The 21,990-nt window shown below is 39.8% G+C and overlaps 1 protein-coding gene across 1 annotated transcript in view; it reads left to right on the top strand.

Moving 5' to 3' along the window:
* LOC139462496 (RNA polymerase-associated protein CTR9 homolog) overlaps nt 1-21,990 on the top strand; it is a 36,928-nt gene that overhangs the window by 6,863 nt on the left and 8,075 nt on the right. The window contains exons 7-18 of the mRNA XM_071244253.1: nt 724-831; nt 1,712-1,831; nt 3,676-3,792; nt 4,449-4,538; nt 5,114-5,242; nt 5,961-6,144; nt 6,967-7,055; nt 7,737-7,922; nt 8,797-8,884; nt 20,816-20,964; nt 21,508-21,624; nt 21,810-21,955. Of these exons, the coding sequence (XP_071100354.1) occupies nt 724-831; nt 1,712-1,831; nt 3,676-3,792; nt 4,449-4,538; nt 5,114-5,242; nt 5,961-6,144; nt 6,967-7,055; nt 7,737-7,922; nt 8,797-8,884; nt 20,816-20,964; nt 21,508-21,624; nt 21,810-21,955 (1,523 nt within the window). The remainder of the gene's footprint in view (nt 1-723; nt 832-1,711; nt 1,832-3,675; nt 3,793-4,448; nt 4,539-5,113; nt 5,243-5,960; nt 6,145-6,966; nt 7,056-7,736; nt 7,923-8,796; nt 8,885-20,815; nt 20,965-21,507; nt 21,625-21,809; nt 21,956-21,990) is intronic.

Genomic DNA, 21,990 nt, shown 5'->3' with positions numbered 1-21,990 from the left:
GAAGTCATAACAATTACAGTTAAAGACATCTTGATACACTTAGGGCATGAGTGGCCTAGTAGTTTAAAGCACAATTTGTTTTGCAGGCTTATGTCCCTTATTTGATCAAGGATCCAGTGACTGAGGGATCAAACCCAACAATGTCCCTGATTATGATGTTCAGGTTTTCAAGATGCTGTGCTCTTATTTTACATGATGTGTCTAAGACTTGCATTGCTTTGGGCTTTTCTCCTGTATAAAGCAGACATGCTGCAATATGACTGAAATACTGTAAACGGGGATGTTTACTCCAGCTCACTCACAAGTGAATTTACTCTTTCTGTAGACTCCAATATTGCTAAAAAGGAAATACGGTATCAGAGAATCACCAACAAGCTAAAGGATTATCAGTCCCAAGGGAAGGAATGATGTAAGCTGAAACCTTTGATGAGAGACAGAAGCTTTTATTTCGAGTTGGCTACTCTGTATCATATTCATATAATTGAGTATTGTGATCTCAACATTTATCATTGTGGTTCATAGTAAGTTACTTTTAGGGAAGTATTTGTGTGTGGTCCGTCTTTAGTGACTGCTGTCCGACTCTTAGTATGGTAACTTACAGTGCAAACAGGGTCAGTTGTGAAATGACAAGCAAGTGACATCACATGAGACATAACAAGACCGTGACACGCCAGCTAGACAATGTAACGAGTAATCATATTGCTTGTTGTTTGTCTCTGATAGGATTACCAGAAGGTTCAGCACCTGGCCCTGCATGCCTTCCACAACACAGAGAATGAGGCCATGAGAGCTGAGAGTTGTTACCAGCTGGCCAGAGCCTTCCATGTACAGGTCAGACACACTGTGATTCCTGCCATACTTCTGTCCATAAGGACCATGTTGCTAGCAAAGATTCTAGTGGGACAACTCTGTTACGTTGTTTTTAATCATGCAAGCGTCCTTGTGCTATAATATTTCAGGGAAAAACATACCGTATTCGACGTAATAAGCACCCCGCTCTAATAAGCACCCACGGCGATATTTGCTAATATATATTGGCTAATGAAGAATCCCAATTAGCAGCCTTTCCAATTGATCAATGTACACAAGACTTATATTCGTGTATAATACGCACTCATGTGTTATATGCACCCTTAATTATGGGCAATTTAGTTCTGGAAAATATATCTATCGTGTATAAAAGATTCTTCTTTTGTATCATTTGTATCCTAAACTATGAAATTTATGATCTTTCAACACTGTTTTTTTTTCTCACTAAAATTATATTCTAATAAGAGCCCCCTATTTCTAATTTTGAGAGCGCCCTGGGCGCTTATTACATCGAATACGGTACACTAAGCGTTGGGGATAGAGCAAACTTTATTTCTTTATGATATAATGGTTATAGACCTTGAGTTTACTGTTTCACACTATGAGCTATACATATGTGACGTGAGGCAGATCCTACCATATTATTTGTTAGAAAGTTATGAGTCTGAAGAAATCGGCTTGTAATCATGATACTGCTTGTCTGAGATCTATATGGGTCAGATTTGTAATTGACTCTTAAATCAACCTCCTTGTGTAAAGGATAGGGGTAACCTAATGGTTTAAGCTGTGTCTTTTACCCTTCAAATAATGGGGCTGGTTGTAGCCTTATGATTAAAACTATAGACATGTTTTCTTGACTGTGAGTGACAGGTGTTTGAGATGTGTCTGTTGGATGTTTCAGGGCGACTATGACCAGGCCTTCCAGTACTATTACCAGTCTACACAGTTCTCACCCGGCAACTTTGTGCTTCCCTTCTTTGGACTTGGTCAGATGTACATCTACAGAGGAGATAATGACAATGTAAGTTTTGCGTCTGTCCATGGTTCTTGTTCATATCTTTTGATATTTGTTGTAATGACATCTGCACTGATAATTTTTATGTATTTCAGAACTTGTCTTGCAGCAGCAGGTTTTTTACTTATCCTGCATTACTCCTTAATGCATATTACTGCTTGTTCCTTTGGTCACATGGGAGATGCGTGATAGGGTTGGCCCCTCAGCTAGTTGGAACAACTTCAAGCAAAGACCTTCACACAGCTCTTTTCTATGTCAAAAACAAACAGTAATATGCATCAAGGAGCAATGCAGGATAAGTATACAAATATAAAAAAATATCTAGGATTTCGCTACCGCTAAACAAAGATCTGAGGACATTCCATCACGGGTCACGTCCGAACGACCTTTCGCGAACTTTGACTGATCAATGAAATGACTGACAAGAAATCGATATTGGCCAATCAGCAGGCAGCTTTCTCGAGCTTTCACGACACTAGTTTCAAACTGGCGACTACGCTTCAAAACATATTTTGACGTATTCTCGATTAAAAAAATTAAAACTGATAAGAAGAACACTCTGGAATGGCTTAAAGATGGCCTAGATTGTATGGATATAATCATAAAACCCGTAAGTGTCGTTCGGAATACCCCGTGGTAAATATTTTTTGGTTGCATGATTAGAAAACACATTCCGACAGTCACTTTCATGATCTGGTAAGCGACGCTCTGATTGGTTGGATGAAAGGTTGGATGAATGAGATTATTAAGTAGATGGATATATAACAAACACGCTCATAACGAAATAACGGATATAGCAAACTCACCTTGTGGTCCCATGTGTACTCTGTCAACGCTAATGTTTAAGTGTATGACGAACTGTTAATCCCGGAGCTGAGCTGCCCACAATGTCACCAATTTGCCTATCAAAACATCCGCGGCCAAGGGCGGTTGTTCAAGGCGTCAATAAACAACTGAAGGCAATTGATTTACTCTGAAGCACTGACACCCTGTCACTGTCCTCAAATTACACCCTCAATTAACAATAGTAACACAGTGATTGAAGTGGATATACAGTGCACACTTTTGTTATTTATCGAGTAACATGATGTCAATTGACTTGATAAAAGATGTCTGACGGTCATAATGCGTGTAACAAATGACGGATATAACAAACTAAAATTATTGGTCCCTTTGAGTTTGTTATGACCATAGTTTACTGTTTGTATTTTAGCATATAGTATACGAATGAGTTAAGTTCTTCTCATGATTATCATTACAATTATGATTATTTTGATAATGATGTCTTATGTAAGTAAAGATAATAATGATAGGCCCTGTATATAGCTTAAGACTGCACTCTACGTATGCTCATAGCACATGACATTACCCTGGTGAAGAGATCAGTGTGCATTCCTAATTTCATTATCATCTCCCTGGGGAGTATACTACCCAAGCTGCACTAGAAGGTTTTGCATTCACTCCACAATTTCACCCAAGAGGGAACCCATTTGCTGATGGTTGAATAGAGGCACAGTTTGAACACATGGAGGCACCCATGTGTTAATTAACACACTTTTAGAGCAAGCAGGACCAATACCCTAGAATCTATCCATATTTGAGCTTGCAGAGCACAGTCACCCATCCAACTCCTTTGAACAGCAATCATTGCTTTACTTCACTCATCTGTGACCTGTATGCTAAGGACAGGACCAAGTAATACCACTTCAGTTGTACATCTAAGGACTGGTTGAAATTATAAGTATAAGCATTAAGACTTTAAGTATTCCTAAATGCTCTGATGTTTTGATATCATGGAGGGATTTTGCAAAGAGGGAGAGAAGGTTTAAAGACCTAGATATGTTTACCAGGCCTCCCAGTGTTTTGAGAAGGTGCTGAAGGCTCAGCCCGGCAACTATGAGACGATGAAGATCCTTGGTTCCTTGTATGCCAACTCTCCAGAGTCTGAACGCAGAGACACAGCAAAAGTGAGTTACAAATCACATTGATGTTAGAAGTGGCGTGTTTAGGAAAATATGTTTGATTAAATTCTAGTTTGAAAACTTTGTATCAGTACTATACTCAATGTCGTAAGAATGATCCTTTATCACAAGTTTTCCTCTCCTCATGTATCCACTCACTGTTGATAAACTGACTGGCTGCCTAACAAGTCTGCTTGAGGTAGTGAAGGCCGTCAGTAGGTGGCACCATCACATAGGGTAGTCAGTGTCATTTTATGTTTGCTTCAGTGACTTTGTCCAAGTACCATTACATAGGGTAGTCAATGTTATTTTATGTTTGCTTCAGTGACTTTGTCCAAGTACCATTACATAGGGTAGTCAATGTCATTTTATGTGTGCTTCAGTGACTTACCCAAGTACGTTAAAGGTTGGGTTTGCAGTTGGAATTGAAAATCCACATTTTCAAGAGGTTACCCTGACTGTTTATCATTGATTAGATGTACAACAAGCCTTTAATACTGCTACCTAACTCTTACTGATTTAGCAAATAATGTTGTTTGCATATGAATAGATACCATCAACAATATAAATCAACTCGAGTCTTAATCATGTTAACTTACATCTGTGTGCAAATATTTGATTCTGGTTTCCGTAGTAGTAATGTAAAACACTCTTCTTCTCAGCAACACTTGAAGAAGGTGACTGAACAGTTCCCGGATGATGTCGAGGCCTGGATTGAGCTGGCACAGATTCTGGAACAGTCCGACGTACAGGTCAGTTGAAATCCTCCTCCCAATCATTCCTGGCCTGCCTCTGTGGTCTAGTGGTCTAGTGACTGCCCAGAGTGTGGAAGGTCAGTGGTTTGATATTCCCTGGCCACGACATACCTTAATATGTTAAAAGATTTTACTTGTTGTTTCCCTGCCTGGCTCTCGGCATTTAAAGGATTATATAGGGACTGGTTGGGTCCGGCATACGTTTGGACTAGTGCATTTAGCCAGACACACATGTCCATGCTAATCTCTATATTAACCCATTTCACTGCAACACCTCCCAATCAATTTAAGAACTTCATTAATGGAGTCATTCCTTAAGACACATTTTCATTTTACATATTTTAGGAAAACTTCACATGCACTACCACAAAACTTGGGTAATAGTGTGCATGGTTACTTGGGTAGTATATTTTGACCAGCCATAGTTGGAAACATTGTTTACTTACAGAAAATATGTTTGTGTAACTGAGAAAGCAGGCTTGATATCAGATTATTGTTTGAAACTGCTTTGCTGAAGATCAGACACTTCTAACTGATCATAAAAGTCATTCAGTATGACCTCTGCCTTCTAGGGTGCATTGTCAGCATATGGAACAGCAACACGTATCCTGAAGGAGAAAGTTCAGGCCGATGTACCTCCTGAGATCCTCAACAATGTTGCTGCCCTCCACTTCAGGCTCGGCAACTACCAGGAGGCCAAGGTAACCATGGAAACTGATGTGAAACGTCTTTTGGTCTGTCTTGTTAAGGGGGCACGGGTGGCCCAGTCGTCTAAGGTGCTGTGATTCGCTGTGCAGAGTTGCGTCCCTTGGGAATGCCAGAAACCTATGATTGTGGGTTTGAATCCCGGTTCGCCCATGATTATGTTTCTAGGTTTGTCAGCACAATACCCGTGCTCATGGGTTTCACCGAAGTGAGACCTGCATCACTTCAGGCTTTCCTCCCACTTTCAGCTGACACGCCGTGATATAACTGGAATATTGTTAAAAGCAGCTTTAAACCCAACTCACTCACTCACTATTTTGTTAATATATCATCTCAAGTTATTTTGTTTCAGAAGAAAATGGTTGAAAAATACGCAAAAGGATATTGACACTTGTATGGTTATAAAAATGTAGGTCAGTGGTTTAAATTGAAAATTAAATTTACAGGATCATGAAAAAACAATTGAATGGTTATGAAAGTTAAATAATATTTGAGATTAAATCAAGTGTGAAGTAGGTTAGCGGAATACTACCCCATCTTGTAAAATCTGTTTAGTCTATGATCATGATCATGATGATGTAACATGAGCATGAAATTATGTGTCATTTCTTTCTGCCTTCATATTAATAAAACACCTTCTTTTCCCACTGTTATTGTGTATATCATTTGTGTCATTAATGCCCATATACACATATCTACTTCTATTTCCTACAGAAGTATTATGAAGCATCATTAGAGAGATCTCGGAACGAGGCTCAACATGATGAAACCTACTACAGCGCCATCTCCGTGACAACCACATACAACCTGGCACGACTGTACGAGGCGCTGAATGAGTATGATAAAGCGGACAAACTCTACAGGAACATCCTCAGGGAGCATCCTAACTATGTAGACTGTAAGTGGATGGAATGATTGCACTACTGCTCAACTAACTCCAGAAACATGACCTGACACTTGAGTCTTTAGTTTGAGACTTTCGCCACTAGCCTAAGCCCAAGTCTGGTAAAATTCGGTTTGTTCTCATCTCAACTGGTAATAGTCCATATGATAACTCTAAAGTGTACTGAACATGATGATAAGAGCCAAGTTTGGGCTAGTAGACTCAAATGTTTTTGGCATATACTGAATCTGCGGATCTACATAACCCGTACAGTCAATAACAATAGAAGGTGTAGAAGATTCGCTGTGCAGAGTCGCGTCCCTTGGGCACACCAGAAACCTATGATTGTGGGTTTGAATCCCGGGTTCGAATCCCGGTTGGCCCCAGTAATGTTTCTAGGTTTGTCAGCACCAGACCTGTGCTCATGGATTTCAATGAAGTGGTAAACATCTGAGACCTGCATCACTTCGGGCTTTCCTCCCACATTAGGCTGACTCGCCGCGATATAACTGTAATACTGTTAAAAGCGGTGTTGAACCCAACTCACTCACTCATTATTGCTTCTTGCAAATGGTGGCTAAGTGGATTGGTTGGTGACTGCATGCCATTGTATCCCAACAGCATGGGATGATCTCATATTGCCTTCTGATTTCTCTGGTCCAGGCTAGATTATTTAGAGACTGCTGTGATATTGCTGGAGGGTTGAGGACTCAGCATGTGTTCGATACTGTTGAAAGCATGTTACCACGATTGACTCACCAAATGTCTGAACATGTAGAAAACTCATTTCAACATACTTGAATATTTTGTCACTGTGTTGTGTGTTTGTGTTGACAGGTTATCTGCGACTGGGCTGTATGGCTCGAGACAGAGGTCAGATCTACGAGGCATCAGATTGGTTCAAGGAAGCTTTACAGATTAATCAGGTGACAATGAATTGCAAAAATTCACATTGATTTTGATCTTCATTTTATCAGTCCCAGCAGGTTTGCAGCGTTAAACCCCATTTCACCTCACCTCACCCCACCTCACGTCACCTCACCAAAAGAGGTGTCTATGTGGAATGGTTGATGTCCTGGTTAATTCCATGATGGTGTTGTTCATAGCAGTAATCCCTAGACATCTGTCCTTTATATACTCAGACCGCCTCCATGGTCCTCCTGTGTCTGAGTGGGGTATTCATGTTAAACTGCGGCATGGTATCTCAGTGAGCTAGCACTATAAATCGGCATCAGTCCGAACTAGTACAAGCAGCCACACACACATGTACATGCACGTCGCTATATAAGTGCAATAATCTTGGACGCGATGTTAAACCCCATTTCACCTCACCTTTATATACTCAACATTTGAAAGGGATACTGGACTATTTCATACTATTATTTAACTAGAGGACAGGTATGTAACTTTAATGAAGTTGAATATGCTCCTGTTGCATGGAATTATTGGATCCGATTTGTATGACGCCATTTCCAAGCAGCCAATCACACACAAGTCCTGCACTCAGAATATTCCCTGATATGGAGTACTATATATACTTGGAATCTTGGTGAGTGCGGTGTTAAACAACAAACAAAACAAATGTAGAACTGATCATCTTTATTCAGGATCATCCTGATGCGTGGTCGCTAATCGGCAACCTCCATTTGGCTAAACAAGAGTGGGGGCCTGGACAGAAGAAGTTTGAGCGTATCCTGCAACGGCCTGGTACGAAGGATGATGCCTACTCCCTGATTGCCCTCGGCAACGTGTGGCTGCAGACTCTTCATCAACCAATGAGAGATAAGGACAAGGTAGGACCCACATTGACCCTGTGTTGTGGTTTTGGGGCGAATAGCTCCCCAGTAACCCTTGCTTGTCACAAGAGCTGACTTGTGTGGTTCAGGTGTGTTTAGCTGGTAAGAATATAGGTCCCTAGCAACCTATGATGGTTGTAGGGGGCATCTTAATGTATCAGGTGGTCAGGTTTGGTGACTTGGTTGACTGCATTTCATCATACCTCAATTATGTGAATCGAAGCACATGATGTCAGTTACTTGATTGTCCGGTCCAGACTAAATTATGTACAGACAATGCTGAGTGCGGCATTAACCAAAGAGGATGTGTGACCTGGGCCATTTTGACGTTGATGCTGTTGATTGCACATCTTTCTTCCTGGTCCTATTTACAAGCCACAGTGCTGATAGCAGTGTAGCATTATACATCATTCATTTGTATTTAATTGTTAGTTAATTGAAGTGATCTTGATTGAAACAAATCTATGTGATGTTGGACTGGAGGTCAGTCTGTTTCTGTTATCAACTGTTTATAGTTCCAGTTTTCAAAATGAGAATTCAAAGAGAGATAGCATAAATGAATTGTCAACTTTAAGGAGATAGATGACCAAATTGGCCAAAAATAACCATGTCGGGTGTGAACATAGTACGAAGGCTGTGCCCTGTTGACAAAGGAACTCAATCATTATGAAATATTGCCGTGTTTTTGCTGGACCGATTTGTGGGCTTCATCTTCGTGATGTACATGATGCAGCCTGGTGATCTAGGATGACCGAAACACACTCTCTGTGAACTTTTATTCAGTATTTACCTGTTCCCTTGTACAAGACATGCTATGTACATGATCCTGTCACTACGGAACTGAGAGACATGAAATCTCTGTTGACTCCAGGAAAAGCGTCACCAGGACCGAGCCCTCGCCATGTACAAGCAGGTCATGAGGAATGATGCTCGCAACATCTGGGCTGCTAATGGCATTGGTGAGTAGCTCTGTATGTTTCACCCTATTTAAGAAATAAATGATGAGCAGAAGTTGTTTATCATAGAATAAAACACTGCCAGGAGATTAAACCATGCAGTGTGTGTTTATTGTACGATAAACGAACCATGTGTCGTTTATTTTATATATGAGATATCAACATTATGTACAGCATCTAAGGATGTACAAGCTATAATAATATTTACCCAAATATTAATAATGTTGACTCCCTGAATAGAATCCGACCTTGGAAATGTCGGACAAGCCAATTTACATTAAATCAGGTGTTTCCCTCATATTTGATTTTCTGTACATTTTCTCCCAATACCGATTGTCATATCTGTCTCATTTTGGATGTGAACGTTTGGCCACTGCTTAGCCCAGCTACATCTATGAGGAATAACTTTCTAGACACCCCCCCCTCAAAAATAACATTGTCCAATATATGATGTCATCAAGTTGTGAGCGGATATTCGAATCTCCAGAAATGACATCATGTAAGAACAATGTTTTATCATGAAACCTACTCATACCATGCTTCTTTCTTCATTGTTCTTTGAAATGTATCTCGTGTCTTCTATTTCTGAATATGACAACTCAGTCCTTGAAAAAATCCATGGGGATTACAGCAGGAGTCCCCAGCTCTTAATGCTAGTCATAAGAGCTGACATAAAGTATCATCACAATCAGAGTGAGTTGGGTTTAACGCCGCTTTTGACAGCACTCCAGTCATATCATGGCGTGTCAGCTTAATGTGTGAGGAAAGCCCAAAGTGATGCATGTCTCAGACGTTTACCACTTCAGGAAACCCACGAGCATGGGTATGATGCTGACAAACCTAGAAACATAATCGGGGTGAACCAGGATTCGAACCCACTGGTTTCTGGTGTGCCTAAGGGACATTACTCTGCACAGCGAATCGCGGCGCCTTAGACGACTGGGCCACCCGTGCCCCCATCAAAGGATAGAAGCTGGGTACAAGAAAAGTATGATGGTGTGATCATATTAACTAATTAATCTTCAGATCTAATGAAGATGATTAACAAATGAAGGCGATTATAAAGTACAAGATGTTTATTGATAACATGCTGAATTTGTCATCAAAACAACATTGACATGCACAAAACAATTGATAACACTGGTTGTAACATAAATATAGCACTATGCATATGAAATGGGGATGATGTCATACATGTGGATGTCCTTTTGAACACAGAAAGGTTTCCAGTAGCACTGCCGGGATCTTGGACATTATACAGACTTCATATGTAATATCATTGTCAGGTTCACAAATCCTTACACCTTTCAGGTGATATGATTGTCCATATTTCACAACTGGAATATGCCAGACAGGAACTCCTCACAATGCTTGGCAGCAGCTACAGATTTGGCAGATCGGGGTCTCCTGGTTCTGTGTCTCTTGTTGGAGAACCACTTTCGGAGCTGAGAAAGTGTGATGCCTCCCTTGTTGGCCATGTCCTCAGCTTCTGTATGAGTTGGGTAGGGGTTGTTGAGATTCTCGTGGTACCACGTTTCCATCAAGATGATGGATTCAGGATTGAGGTTTCTGCTGGCAGGACGGGACCTCTTGTCTTGGTTCTCTAGGGTGTTCAGACTTCTCTCGATGTTGGTGAGGACCAGGTGGAGCTGGTCAGTATATCTGTTGGTCAGCCAGTTGTGGTAGTCTGTGGGGAAGAAACCATCTTGTAGACACTGCTGATGTTCCTTCTGAATAGATGACGAATGGAAGGCAAGGAAGCTGGATAGTTCTTTAACCTCTGCTGGGAACCTTGACTGGAGTGACCGAAGTCTGTTTTCAAGAGCTGATTGACGGTCAGCGAAAAGGCTGTTGGTAGTCTTTGGCGCTGAATCTGTTCCAAGGGTCTTTAATATGATGTCATCAACAGCTTTACCAATGTCTAATCTGGGGCAAGATGGCAGTTCAAAGTCGAGTGGCCGAGTTTCTGTGACTGGACTGGTGTCCGCAGATGTGGAAAGTTGGTGGGGAGGTGGAACTACTGGTACTTGAGCTGTCAGAGTCTGAATGGTAGGAGCTGGTACTTGCTGGATGGGAACTAAACTGGCACTTGTCCTTGGTTGGATTGGAGGAAGAAAGGCTGGTACATTGGAAACCCCAACAGGATGAGTTGAGGGTACAAAGGGCGGACTTGGTGGCAGGAAACATGGACTTGCTGGTGGGAAGGATGGACTTGGTGGTAGGGTGTAGCTTGAAGCCATGTAGGAGCCTGGTCTGAAGCTGGGAGTGTAGTACCTGTTGGAGCATGGAGGGAAGAAACTGTAGGGGCTGGAGAAGCAGGTTGCCTGGAGGTATGTGGGAGATGACATCGGGTGGAGGCTGGAGAGAGTTGGCACATGGTGGTGGGTATCAGCAACTGGCAGTGTGAGGGATGACACACCACGTCTCTTGGGTAGAGGAGTTGATGTATGCAGAGGTGCTCCTGTAATAAAGAAAATATTGTGAGCAATGATGTGGATATGAAATGAACATCAAAAAATGAATCTTGAGGCATCATGGTGGTTAAACTGCTTATACAACCAGCTATAGATTAGGACTAGGTTCAGTATTCTTGGAATTGGATGTGATAAAGGGACTTGAAAATGTGGTATTGCATATTTGGGTTGAGCAGTGATGTGGCATGGACATTATCCAAAGGCACTTTGAATAGAAGATTTCAATGGAAAACATCTCAAGGATATAACTACCAACAATAGTGGGTTCAAAGTGTTGTGAAGGGGATGTGATATTTTAACATACAATTTCAGGAAGGACTTACCAATACCAGAAGTGATCAGACAGGCTTCATCAGCAGTAATTTTGAAATCAGCCATCTTGGATTTGAGAACAGTTCACTTGTTAAAGGTTCTGAGGTGGCTGTGTCTCAACAGACTCAACAAGTGAGATGTGCTCACCTTCCATCTGTGGAGTTTTATATACTCTACTCACCTCTCTGGCTTCTTCATCACCTCCAACCTCATTGGCTGTCAGGACTCTTTGATCCATGGCTTCTATTGAAACTTCCCATTTGATAAGCTGTGACCATGCTTTGATCTGTGTTATTACCAGCAGTGTATTGATAGTATTGTATAAACTCAATCAGTGATTCCCTGATTGGCTGTTTGTCAGGCTTAACTGTTTAGAGAACATACTCAGCTGTTGTTTCAGTTGATACTCAACAATGTTGTTAAAGCTGATGGGTGACTTGATTGTGTTTAAACCAAAAACAAAAGAACCAATCACAGAGACATAGTATCAAAGGGATTAATGCAGGTGTAATTAATCAGAAATTAGCGTAGATGGGTTTGTGCTTTTGAACTATATTGGTTTACATTAAAGTAAGAATTAGAAAAGCTTTTGCCATCTTGCAGAAATTCAGCCTTCAGCCTCTAATAAAATAACTGTTTCACTTGGATAGCTAACTGTCCTTGAGACAGTCCATATATATTAACACTTTTACAGTATGCGACTTTAGCCTCTATTCTGAAAGAGAGTCTTGTCAAATTCAGTTTTGTCTCTTGAGTGCTGAAATATTAGTCCATCTAATCATGATAATAACACTAAAATCAAGTGACAATATTGGTAAGGGCCAAATTTGGGCAAGTAAGGCTTAAAGAAAATAAAAGAATTGGTTCTCAGGTTATGGTTTATGAAAATATAATGCGGTAGTGTCTTTTTTTTATTTTGGTTGTTGGAAACTAGTATGTAATCGAACAAACAGTTGTGTAACCAAATAAACAATTGTGTACAATCAAATGAAATGTGCTGTGAACTTTATGATGATGTGGGCGGTGCCTGAGAACCAAGACTGTTATCTTTTTTAGCCTTACCTCATTTTTTTGGGACACAGACTACGTTATTCTGATGAATATACAGCATGTTTGCCAAGAGACAAGTTTGTGTTTGAAGACTCAAAGTATTTGCACAGGCTGCCATTACATTTTATGAAATTACATATTTTTACATAATTCTATGTGTTATGTAAATTAACACATTTACTGGACGGTTATGTTAAACTGTGGAATGAAATTAATAAATAAAATGTATATATGAAGCAGGGGGTAGTCCTTTGGCTTCATTAAGATCTATTTTACAATACCATTTATGAAGCACATACATGATGTAAATGATGAAATCACCCGTGAAGATCTTGGTTAAAACTGGTCTTCAGCAACCCATGCTTGTTGTAAGAGGTGACTAATGGGATCGGGTGGTCAGGCTCGCTGACTGGGTTGATGCATGTCATCATATCGCAATTGCGTGGAATGATGCTTATGATGTCAATCACTGGATTGTCTGGTCAAGACCGATTATTTACAGACCGCTGGAATGTTGCTGAGTGCGGCGCTAAACAACAAACAAACAAGACATTATGTAATCATAGTTATACTAATAGTAATGGTACGTGAAATTAACACTATGTGGAAGTAGATTAGCCAGCCCTGGCCATTGTATATGCCTCTTCAGAATGAAGTTATATACTCTACGCCAAACGAAACGCAAACCATAGAAACATATAGAGCAGTATCTACGTTAAGAAGAGATGTTTACAATGTGTACCACCTAATGACAAAACTAACAATCAGTCAAGTGTTACCACAGAGTATCTTTATTCTTATCACAATAAACTGCACATTCTTTCCAAACTTTACATGCTCATCCTGCATGAGACAAATGGTGCATCTTGAGTCATGGATCTTTGACATTGCATGTGGTGCATCATGTGCATAGTTCACACAACGTACCAGTATGGTCATTTGTTTATCGAACCAATCTAATATCTCTTGAGTAAGTCTTCATATCTTATCCAACATGTAGGGTATTCATGTTTCTTTTGGCAGTAAGTATATCATAACAGTGTGTACCTAGCGTTATATATGCAGAAGAAAAAGGAAGGTATGATAGAGCACAAAATATGTTTAAAATCATCATGATGCTAAAAAAAGTTACTTTTTGTTACCCTGTCTGGTCCTATGTATGAAGGGCATAAAACGAGGATTCTTTGGGCTGGAGTCATATACTGTGTCCCAGTGGGTATCCATTTTAAACTGTGGCATGGTATCTCATTGGACAAGCACTATTAACCCTGCATAAGTCTGGACTAAAGTACTCATGGAAATGAAAAAAACACTGTTTTGCTGGATTTAATAATCGACACAAAGCATTACGTAGATGTAAATACAAAATAGCAAAACAACTGGAAAAATGTACTAGTCTGGATTTGCTAGTTTTATCTCAGTGCTTAATACAAAATGTACTTTACAGGAGGTAATTTGTAGGCACTTTCAACATTCAAAAATAAAACTAAGTCCAAATTGACATGGCAGACACAGGCTATAGGCATTATGCAAATTAGCCTGGAAAAAAGTTATCAAAACAACAGTAAAAATAACATCTATCTTTATGTACATAATAATAATGACATGTAAGTTGTTGTTCGAGAAGGGAATATGTTACTTTTACGTTCTGATATTTTGACGACGATTCACTATCCCACAATGCCACTCACAAATCACTAACCACTGACAAATCTCATGCACGTGGGTTTCAAGCACCTGTTTTCACCTGTCGTCAAGGTTGATCTACTAACACCTGGTTATGCTCAGTTTCACAATAGTCTGTTTTGATTATATTTTTACACACTTTTACGTGTATTTGTGCCAAGGCCCAATTAGCACTAATTGAGTTGTTTGAATATTTATATATTTTGTATATTAACTGCATTTATTTAAAATCTGAGATCGAAACAACAGTTTTTTTTCATTTCCGTGAGTACTTTAGTACAAGCAGCCACAAACAGCCACATGAATGCATGTCAATATTTGAGTGAAATAATCGTGAACACAGTGTTACACCCAACTTTACTTGATAGTTAAATGGGTGGGTGGTGGGGTAGCCTTGTGGTTAAAGTGGTCGCTTGTCATGCCAATGTTTAATTAATTTTGTAAGGAAGAGGTATCGAAATAAGTTTTTTTACCATGTTTATCATGTTTATGTTTACCAACTCATTGTCATTTTTCATTTTGAAAAAAAATTGTTGAAGCCATATTGATTGCAAGAAAAAAATGACAAATGTTCCAATAACAAAATTGCTTTACTCATTCTCGTATTTGATACAATTGCACTTAAAGGTCACCCTAAACATCTTTGTGGTTGCTCTGTGACACATTAATGAAGTACATTCCTGGAAAGTAATGTTGGACAGTCAGACTTTGTCCAGATGAGCAAATTAATACTGAAATCAGCTTGGTTCATTGATGCTGTGTTGCATGGACTGAACAATGGATATACTTGTGTCAGACTTGCCATCATTACCACATGGTATATCATGCATATTGTGTCTGTTGATAATGAGGATGTGGAGACAAATTAATGAACCCAGAGATGACAAACATGATGATGTTGGTGGTGGAATCACTACAATAGTTTTCTAGTTTTCTCCAAATTCTGCTAGTATGATGAAGTGAAGTATTTTATTTTGAATAGTTGTTGGCGTAACTGTCAGATGCATCATACTTTAATCAAAGTGATTTTTTCCTATGTACTGCATGGTGTGAGTAAACCATCACCATGATCACAGGCATTTTCACATAGTTGGATATAGTCAGGTTTACAGATTTGAAGTTCAGTTGATGCAAAGTGAAGGTTTATATATTTTTGACTAAAGAATACAGTGAATGATGCAAATGCTGATTGCTATTTTTGTATTGTACTTATTTTAGACACCAAGTAGCCTGAGATATTCCTAATTGCTTCACATTGTGCAAAATATGAGTTCATATGTCAGGTATTAAGTTGTACATCAAACTATGATTTTCATGATGATGTCCTTATAAACGTGATTGACCGCTTATTGAATATTTGCTCATATAGGTCATTTATTTTCATAAACATGATAGGACATTCTTTTGAATATAAGCTCACAAACAGGATAAGCCATTTATTAAATATTTGCTCTTAAACATGATAGGCCATATATTGAGTATACTTTCATAAACGGGATCGGCCATTCTTTGAAAATATTTTCATAAACAGGATAGGCCGTTATTGAATATTTGCCAACAGGATAACAGAAATTAAAAGCGCTGATACTGATTGACTTTTTAGAGGGTTCATCTGACTGATCTTTGATGGGGTTGTCCCCAGATCTTCGTGCAGATAGATAATGTAATGGAATGAAATATCTGATTTTAGTGAGACTGGAGGATAAATTATTCCTGTATTACTTGAAGCACTTGTAGACAGCAATATATTGGTGCTAAAAGCTAGTTAATCTGCATGTTTAATTTTGAAAAGAGAAGACACATTTTGTGACCTGGATGTGGTTGAATGGTTGTAGTGAGGATAAAATGGGTATGCATTAACCAAAATAACAAGATTAATGTGTCTTTATGATCACAAACAACAGTTTTGTATAATAGGAATTCCCAGCGGTTTCCATGGAATGTAGTCAATGTTCCATCATTTCTGGAGTATAGACTTGTGAAAAACACATGAATGGCAATACGTGTTGGTCATACGCCTATGAATGGAGGTTTCAGCCATGTGAAAGTCCTCTTGTATGTCGGGTGGGGGGGGGGGAGATCCATATATCGTATAAGTTAGAAAGAAGTAATGTAACAGTAAGAAAGAAAGAAGTCAAACAGAATTTGTTGAAACATAACATATATTGTGCTACAAGAAGCAATGATACTGTTGTCTCTTCTTTACACCCACTGGCACATGTGCAGTAAAAATGTGGCTATTCATGAAGTAGTAATTGTCGATGGTATTTGATTTTCAGAGCATGGCTTAACTCATCTTATCATGTTTCAGGAAAAACTATTAACCTTTTCTTTCTATTACCTTTTTTGACAAGTTAGCAACAAAATTGATGTGGCGCAATGTATGCTTGGAATTCATCAGTGCAGTGTTGTGAAACAGCTGTGTGTCTCAGAGATAAGAAGATATTTTGGAAGGTTCAATGGTTTATTTTCAGCCAACATAACATATGAGTCATACATCTCAACAATAGCACTAATTGTGTAAGAAGTGTGTCAATGTTCATGTCCTTCTTTGCCAACTGTATCAGCATTAACATGGTGGTTCATGTACAGATTGGCCAAAGCAAATATCCCATTCACAAAGTGTGTTTAACATAGCACTTGATTTAACACAGTTGCAGGTTGACAATAGCATACATCAATGTCATACAACTGTCAGCATGACCAGTTGATTCTCACGACCAATAGCACCTGTGGTGAATCTATTTGTATAGCACTTGCAAATGTATCACAGTTGAATACAGCCATGGGCAATCTCACATGTCATGAAAGAAGTAAGTGTCATCAAGGTCAGTGGGTTCTCACAACTTTTAGCACTGTTGGTGTGGTCATCTAAATAGCACTTGTATCAGATTTCAGCAGTCTCAGATGTATTGTATAGTTGTCCATACTGTAGAGAACAAGCTATACTTGAGGACTTGATTGAGAACTTGGCCTGGTGCTTCCTCTTGGCAATCTCAGTGAGGGATCGAGTGTTGCAATTGCGGATACGCTTGTTGGCAAACCACTTCCTGACTTGCTCAGTGGTGACATCTCCAGAACGGGCCAGGGCCTCAGTGACTGTTGCAGATGGGTAAGGATGATCTTGATGGGATTGGTACCACGCCTCCATCAGTTTGATGGCACGCCGGGAGAGGGGAGCGCGTCGGCGAACACCTGATGTGAAATCTTGGTCTCTCTTCTCCAGCTGAGTCTTGTCCTCAAGAAGCCGCAGGCTCTTCTCTACTCTGTCCATGACCTGGAAGCAAATTATGAAGAATAGGTTAGAAATGCATCACTTGTGTCATCTAAATTATTTTAGGACTTAGTACAGAGAATGGAATAGGCTTCACTATGCTGGAAGAGGATGGAATATCTTTTTATAATCTTCATACCTGGTGTCTTTGTTGGTCAAACTGGTTGTTGAGCCAGTCCCTGTAATCTTGAGTAGCACCTGAAGACAGCATCTGGACTCGCTCTATCTCGATGCTTGCAGAGTGATGACGGAACAGACTGGATAACTCCTTGACCTGATGTTCAGCACTTGATTCCAGACGGCGAAACCTGCAAATAATGAAACTGTGAGATACATATTTTCAAGAATATTCAAGGGTTATTCACATCAGTGGTGTTTCTTGGGCAGCATCCAATGAGCTGACTAAAATAGAACTGAAGACAATAGAACACTACAAAAATAGCCAATGATGTAACATACCTTGCAAGAATGGCCATTTCTCGTGATGACACATCTTGTTGCCAACTCGGTATCATGGTCTGGAAGAGGCTGCTGGGGATGAGGGATGTAGAACTGCATTCAGAAGCTATCATCCGACGGAGGTCCGAGAAGAAGGGTTGATGGGGCATCTGGGCAAAGCAGGGTGGGACCTGAAGGTCTGGACTAGGTGGGGAGGTGACTGATGGCGGAGTGATCTGGGCAGCAGGGATGTAATGCTGCTGGTAAGGTGGTGAGACCAGATCATTCAGGAACAGCAGGGACTGGTTGGTTCTGTTGTCTGTCATCAGTTCCTGACTGGGGTAGGTTGGTAGCGGAGATTGCTGTCCGAAGATAGGAACTACAATACAAAAAACATATATGATGAACATGATGAATCATTTATTTATTGTTTTTTCTATGTATGTTGGTTTATGTAAAGTGTTCAAGAGAGCATGGACATCAACTGGTCTTTCCATTAAAACTGTAAGTTGCTTGGAATTCTCAAAGACGCCCGTTAATTTCAAAGACTGGTGTATGTCTATATATGAAGCTGGTTGAAATTAAGTGGTTGGACTGGTTGGAGAATGGACTGAGTTGCTTCATTTAGCTGTTAACTGACACATTGACTGAGACTCACCTTCTGAAAATGTGGGAAGCTCCAGGAGATCGTACACAGAGAGGGCAGCATCACTTGGTACAAAGGCCATCTTGTATTGACTGAATATGCTACTACTGAAACACTTGAGAACTGACTTGAGCTTGTAGTTGCAAGAACTGATGAGACATTGGTTTGTGCTGGTTTTTATACCCATTACCAGGATTTGTTGTTTTTTCTTTACTCTATATATACTCTTTGATCTTATAAGTGATGTGTTCATTGAAAATGTTAATCCTTCTTTGATTAGCTTGATGTTAATTGTTATTCTGATGACCACAGAAGCCAGTACTGTTTGACTTGTGCAGATGATGTTGTTGTAAAGGATTAATCATTTGGCTCTGAGGTTGGTGATGATTGAGAGGGCTCTGTGAAAACACTGGTCAGAATGGCTTCTGCACAATCAGGCTCTCAGGAAAGATGTTGGTTTAAAGGATTAAGTGTATAGGGATAGAGTGAATAATTTAATCAAGGATAGTTTGTTTAAGATTTGTGGCAATTGGTTCATTGAAATGTATCTGTGAAATAAGATGACTGTTGACTTGTATTATTTGGGATAAGAAGAAAGTATTTTGCTTTTAGTCAAATTATTGTTTTAAGGCTAAACATTAAAAGTTATTTACCAAATAATACATAAATGATGTATAAAATAAAAAAGTTTATTTTCACAGTTGATATTTTACACAAAGAGGGTGAACCACAATTGGTTACAATTGCTGAGTAGTACTGAGTTCTTGGCAAATCATTGTTAATAGTACATTTGGTGTGTCCAGGAAGCCATGTTGTAAAAGGTGACTAACGGGATCAGGTGGTCAGCCTGCTGACTTGGTTGAAGCATTGATCCCAATTGCGTAGATCGATGCTCATGATATCAATCACTTGATTGTCTGGTCCAGACTCAATTATTTACAGACCGCCGTCATATAGCTGGAATATTGCGTAGTGCGGCGTAAAGCAACAAACCAACCATATTTGAATGCTCTTTTGACAAGAATCAGTTGTGTTGGGAATCATTAACATTGATCATGATTGATCAGTACTCAGAGGCAAATAGCTGATGATCAATTAAAAAATAATTTTTGTCTTCAAGAATGAGAGTATAAAAAATCCTAACCAGTTACAGAACCTTCACCATATTTCCATGATTATGTGTACACCGTGCAGTCTACTTTGTTTTTGTCTACTTGTCCCAATTTGTGTTTTGTCATTATTTTCATTACATACACTTCATACATATTGGCTCCTTTTACTCGGCTTCCTAGATCAAAGGAAAGTTAACTTGATTTGATCTTCGGCCTAATGACTAAATTTGCAAGGCTATATGAAGAGCTCTACATTGTGTGTTATTAAAATAAGTTTGATCTTTAGAAATCCCCCCAAATCAGCTATTTTAGACATCTCAGAAATCAGCCAACTACAAGTCGATTAAACTGATGATTTTGATGAATCAAGCTTTGCTTTACTTGACTGGTAATAATAAGATTGCCTCATGAACAGGGACATTACACCATATCTTTATGTCTTGTTGGCAGATTTGAGCAGGTCCCCAGCATGCTCTTGCATGTCAGAGGCAACTAAATGGTCAGTCTCAGTGACCTGTTAGATTGTGTGTCATCGTATCCCAACAGCAAGGTTCAGCAACCCATGCTGGCCGTTAAAGGCGACTATGCTTGTCGTAAAAGGCGACTAACAGGATCGGGTGGTCAGGCTCGCTGACTTGTTTTCTACAAGTCATCAATCCCAATTGCGTGGATCGATAATCATGATATTATTCACTGGATTGTCTGGTCCAGACTCGATTAATTACAGACCACCGTCATATAGCTGGAATATTGCTGTGTATGGCAACAAACCAACCAACCCAACAGCAAGGCACATTGATTATAATACCAACCACTGGCCTGGATTGATTGTTTACAGGTTCCCATGACAAGGCTGGAATATTTCTGAGCACAACGTAAAACCATATTCACTCATTTTTTTTAATTAACTTGATTGTGCTTATGATATTGTTTGTGTTTCAGGCTGTGTGCTGGCACACAAGGGCTGTATCAACGAGTCTCGGGATGTGTTCGCTCAGGTCCGCGAGGCCACGGCTGACTTCTGTGACGTGTGGCTGAACATCGCTCACATCTATGTGGAGCAGAAGCAGTATGTGGCGGCAGTGCAGATGGTGAGGACAGACTAAACTGTAAAGCATGAAATTGTATAAAGCATGAAATTGCATAAAGATGCAAGTGTCTCTATATGTCAGCATATCCCAAGTGCTGCGTTAAGCAAGAAAGAAAGAAAGAAACAAACAAACTGTGACTTCACCCCTGTTAACTCCATCCCACAGAGTTCATTAAGAACAGATGGGGTCAGACAAGCAGAGGGGGTGATCCTATGGAACAGCACAGCCTGACAGGGGGATACTGGTACTCAGTTATGTCTTGTAACAACAGGGGACTAGTGAGACGGAGGCTACAGGGATGATGCGAACTCTCTCTATACTAAGGGACACAATTTGAATGATATTTATGGATGGTTAAAAAGATAGGCTGGTTCACTTCCACATACCTCATTGTTAGCTTCAGCTCATATAGTTTTACCATAACTTGTATTAAGTGGAAATAATTTGGTTTATCCCAAATGTTTCAAAATAATGGATAAAGATGAATCCCTGATGAAATACTTGTTATATACTTGTGTGTTGAAGTGCAACTGTTTCTTTCAGTACGAGAATGCACTGAAAAAGTTCTTCAAACACCACAATGTAGAAGTGATGGTGTACCTTGCCCGAGCCTACTTCAAGTGTGGGAAACTGGCAGAATGTAAACAGGTGCTCTTGAAGGTAAGATGTTGTAACAGAGACCGCCTTGTCATAGTATCTGCCTTCACATCTTCAGATCTTTAAAGCAGAAGAAGAAATAATGGACCATGGTCATGTCATGTCTTGTTTCACATTGAGCATTAGATGTTTATTTGTAGTTACACTGCTAAACAGCAATTAACACTACCTTGTGTTTGTTTGTTCAGGCTCGCCATGTGGCTCCCCACGACACAGTCTTACTGTTCAACATCTCCCTGGTGCAACAGAGGCTAGCAACACAGATCCTCAAGGATGAGAAGAGCAACCTCAAGACTGTACTTAGTGCTGTCCGTGACCTGGAGCTGGCTCACAGGTAGGACTCCGAACCTGGTCCCCAGCAAACAAACT

This window comes from Haliotis cracherodii, unplaced genomic scaffold (genome assembly GCF_022045235.1).
Source record: "Haliotis cracherodii isolate W230 unplaced genomic scaffold, xgHalCrac1.p SCAF_15, whole genome shotgun sequence".
In the NCBI taxonomy this organism is placed as follows: Eukaryota; Metazoa; Mollusca; class Gastropoda; order Lepetellida; family Haliotidae; genus Haliotis; species Haliotis cracherodii.
The sequence above is the reverse complement of the archived record's forward strand: the minus strand, read 5'-3'. Positions and strand labels throughout refer to the sequence as shown.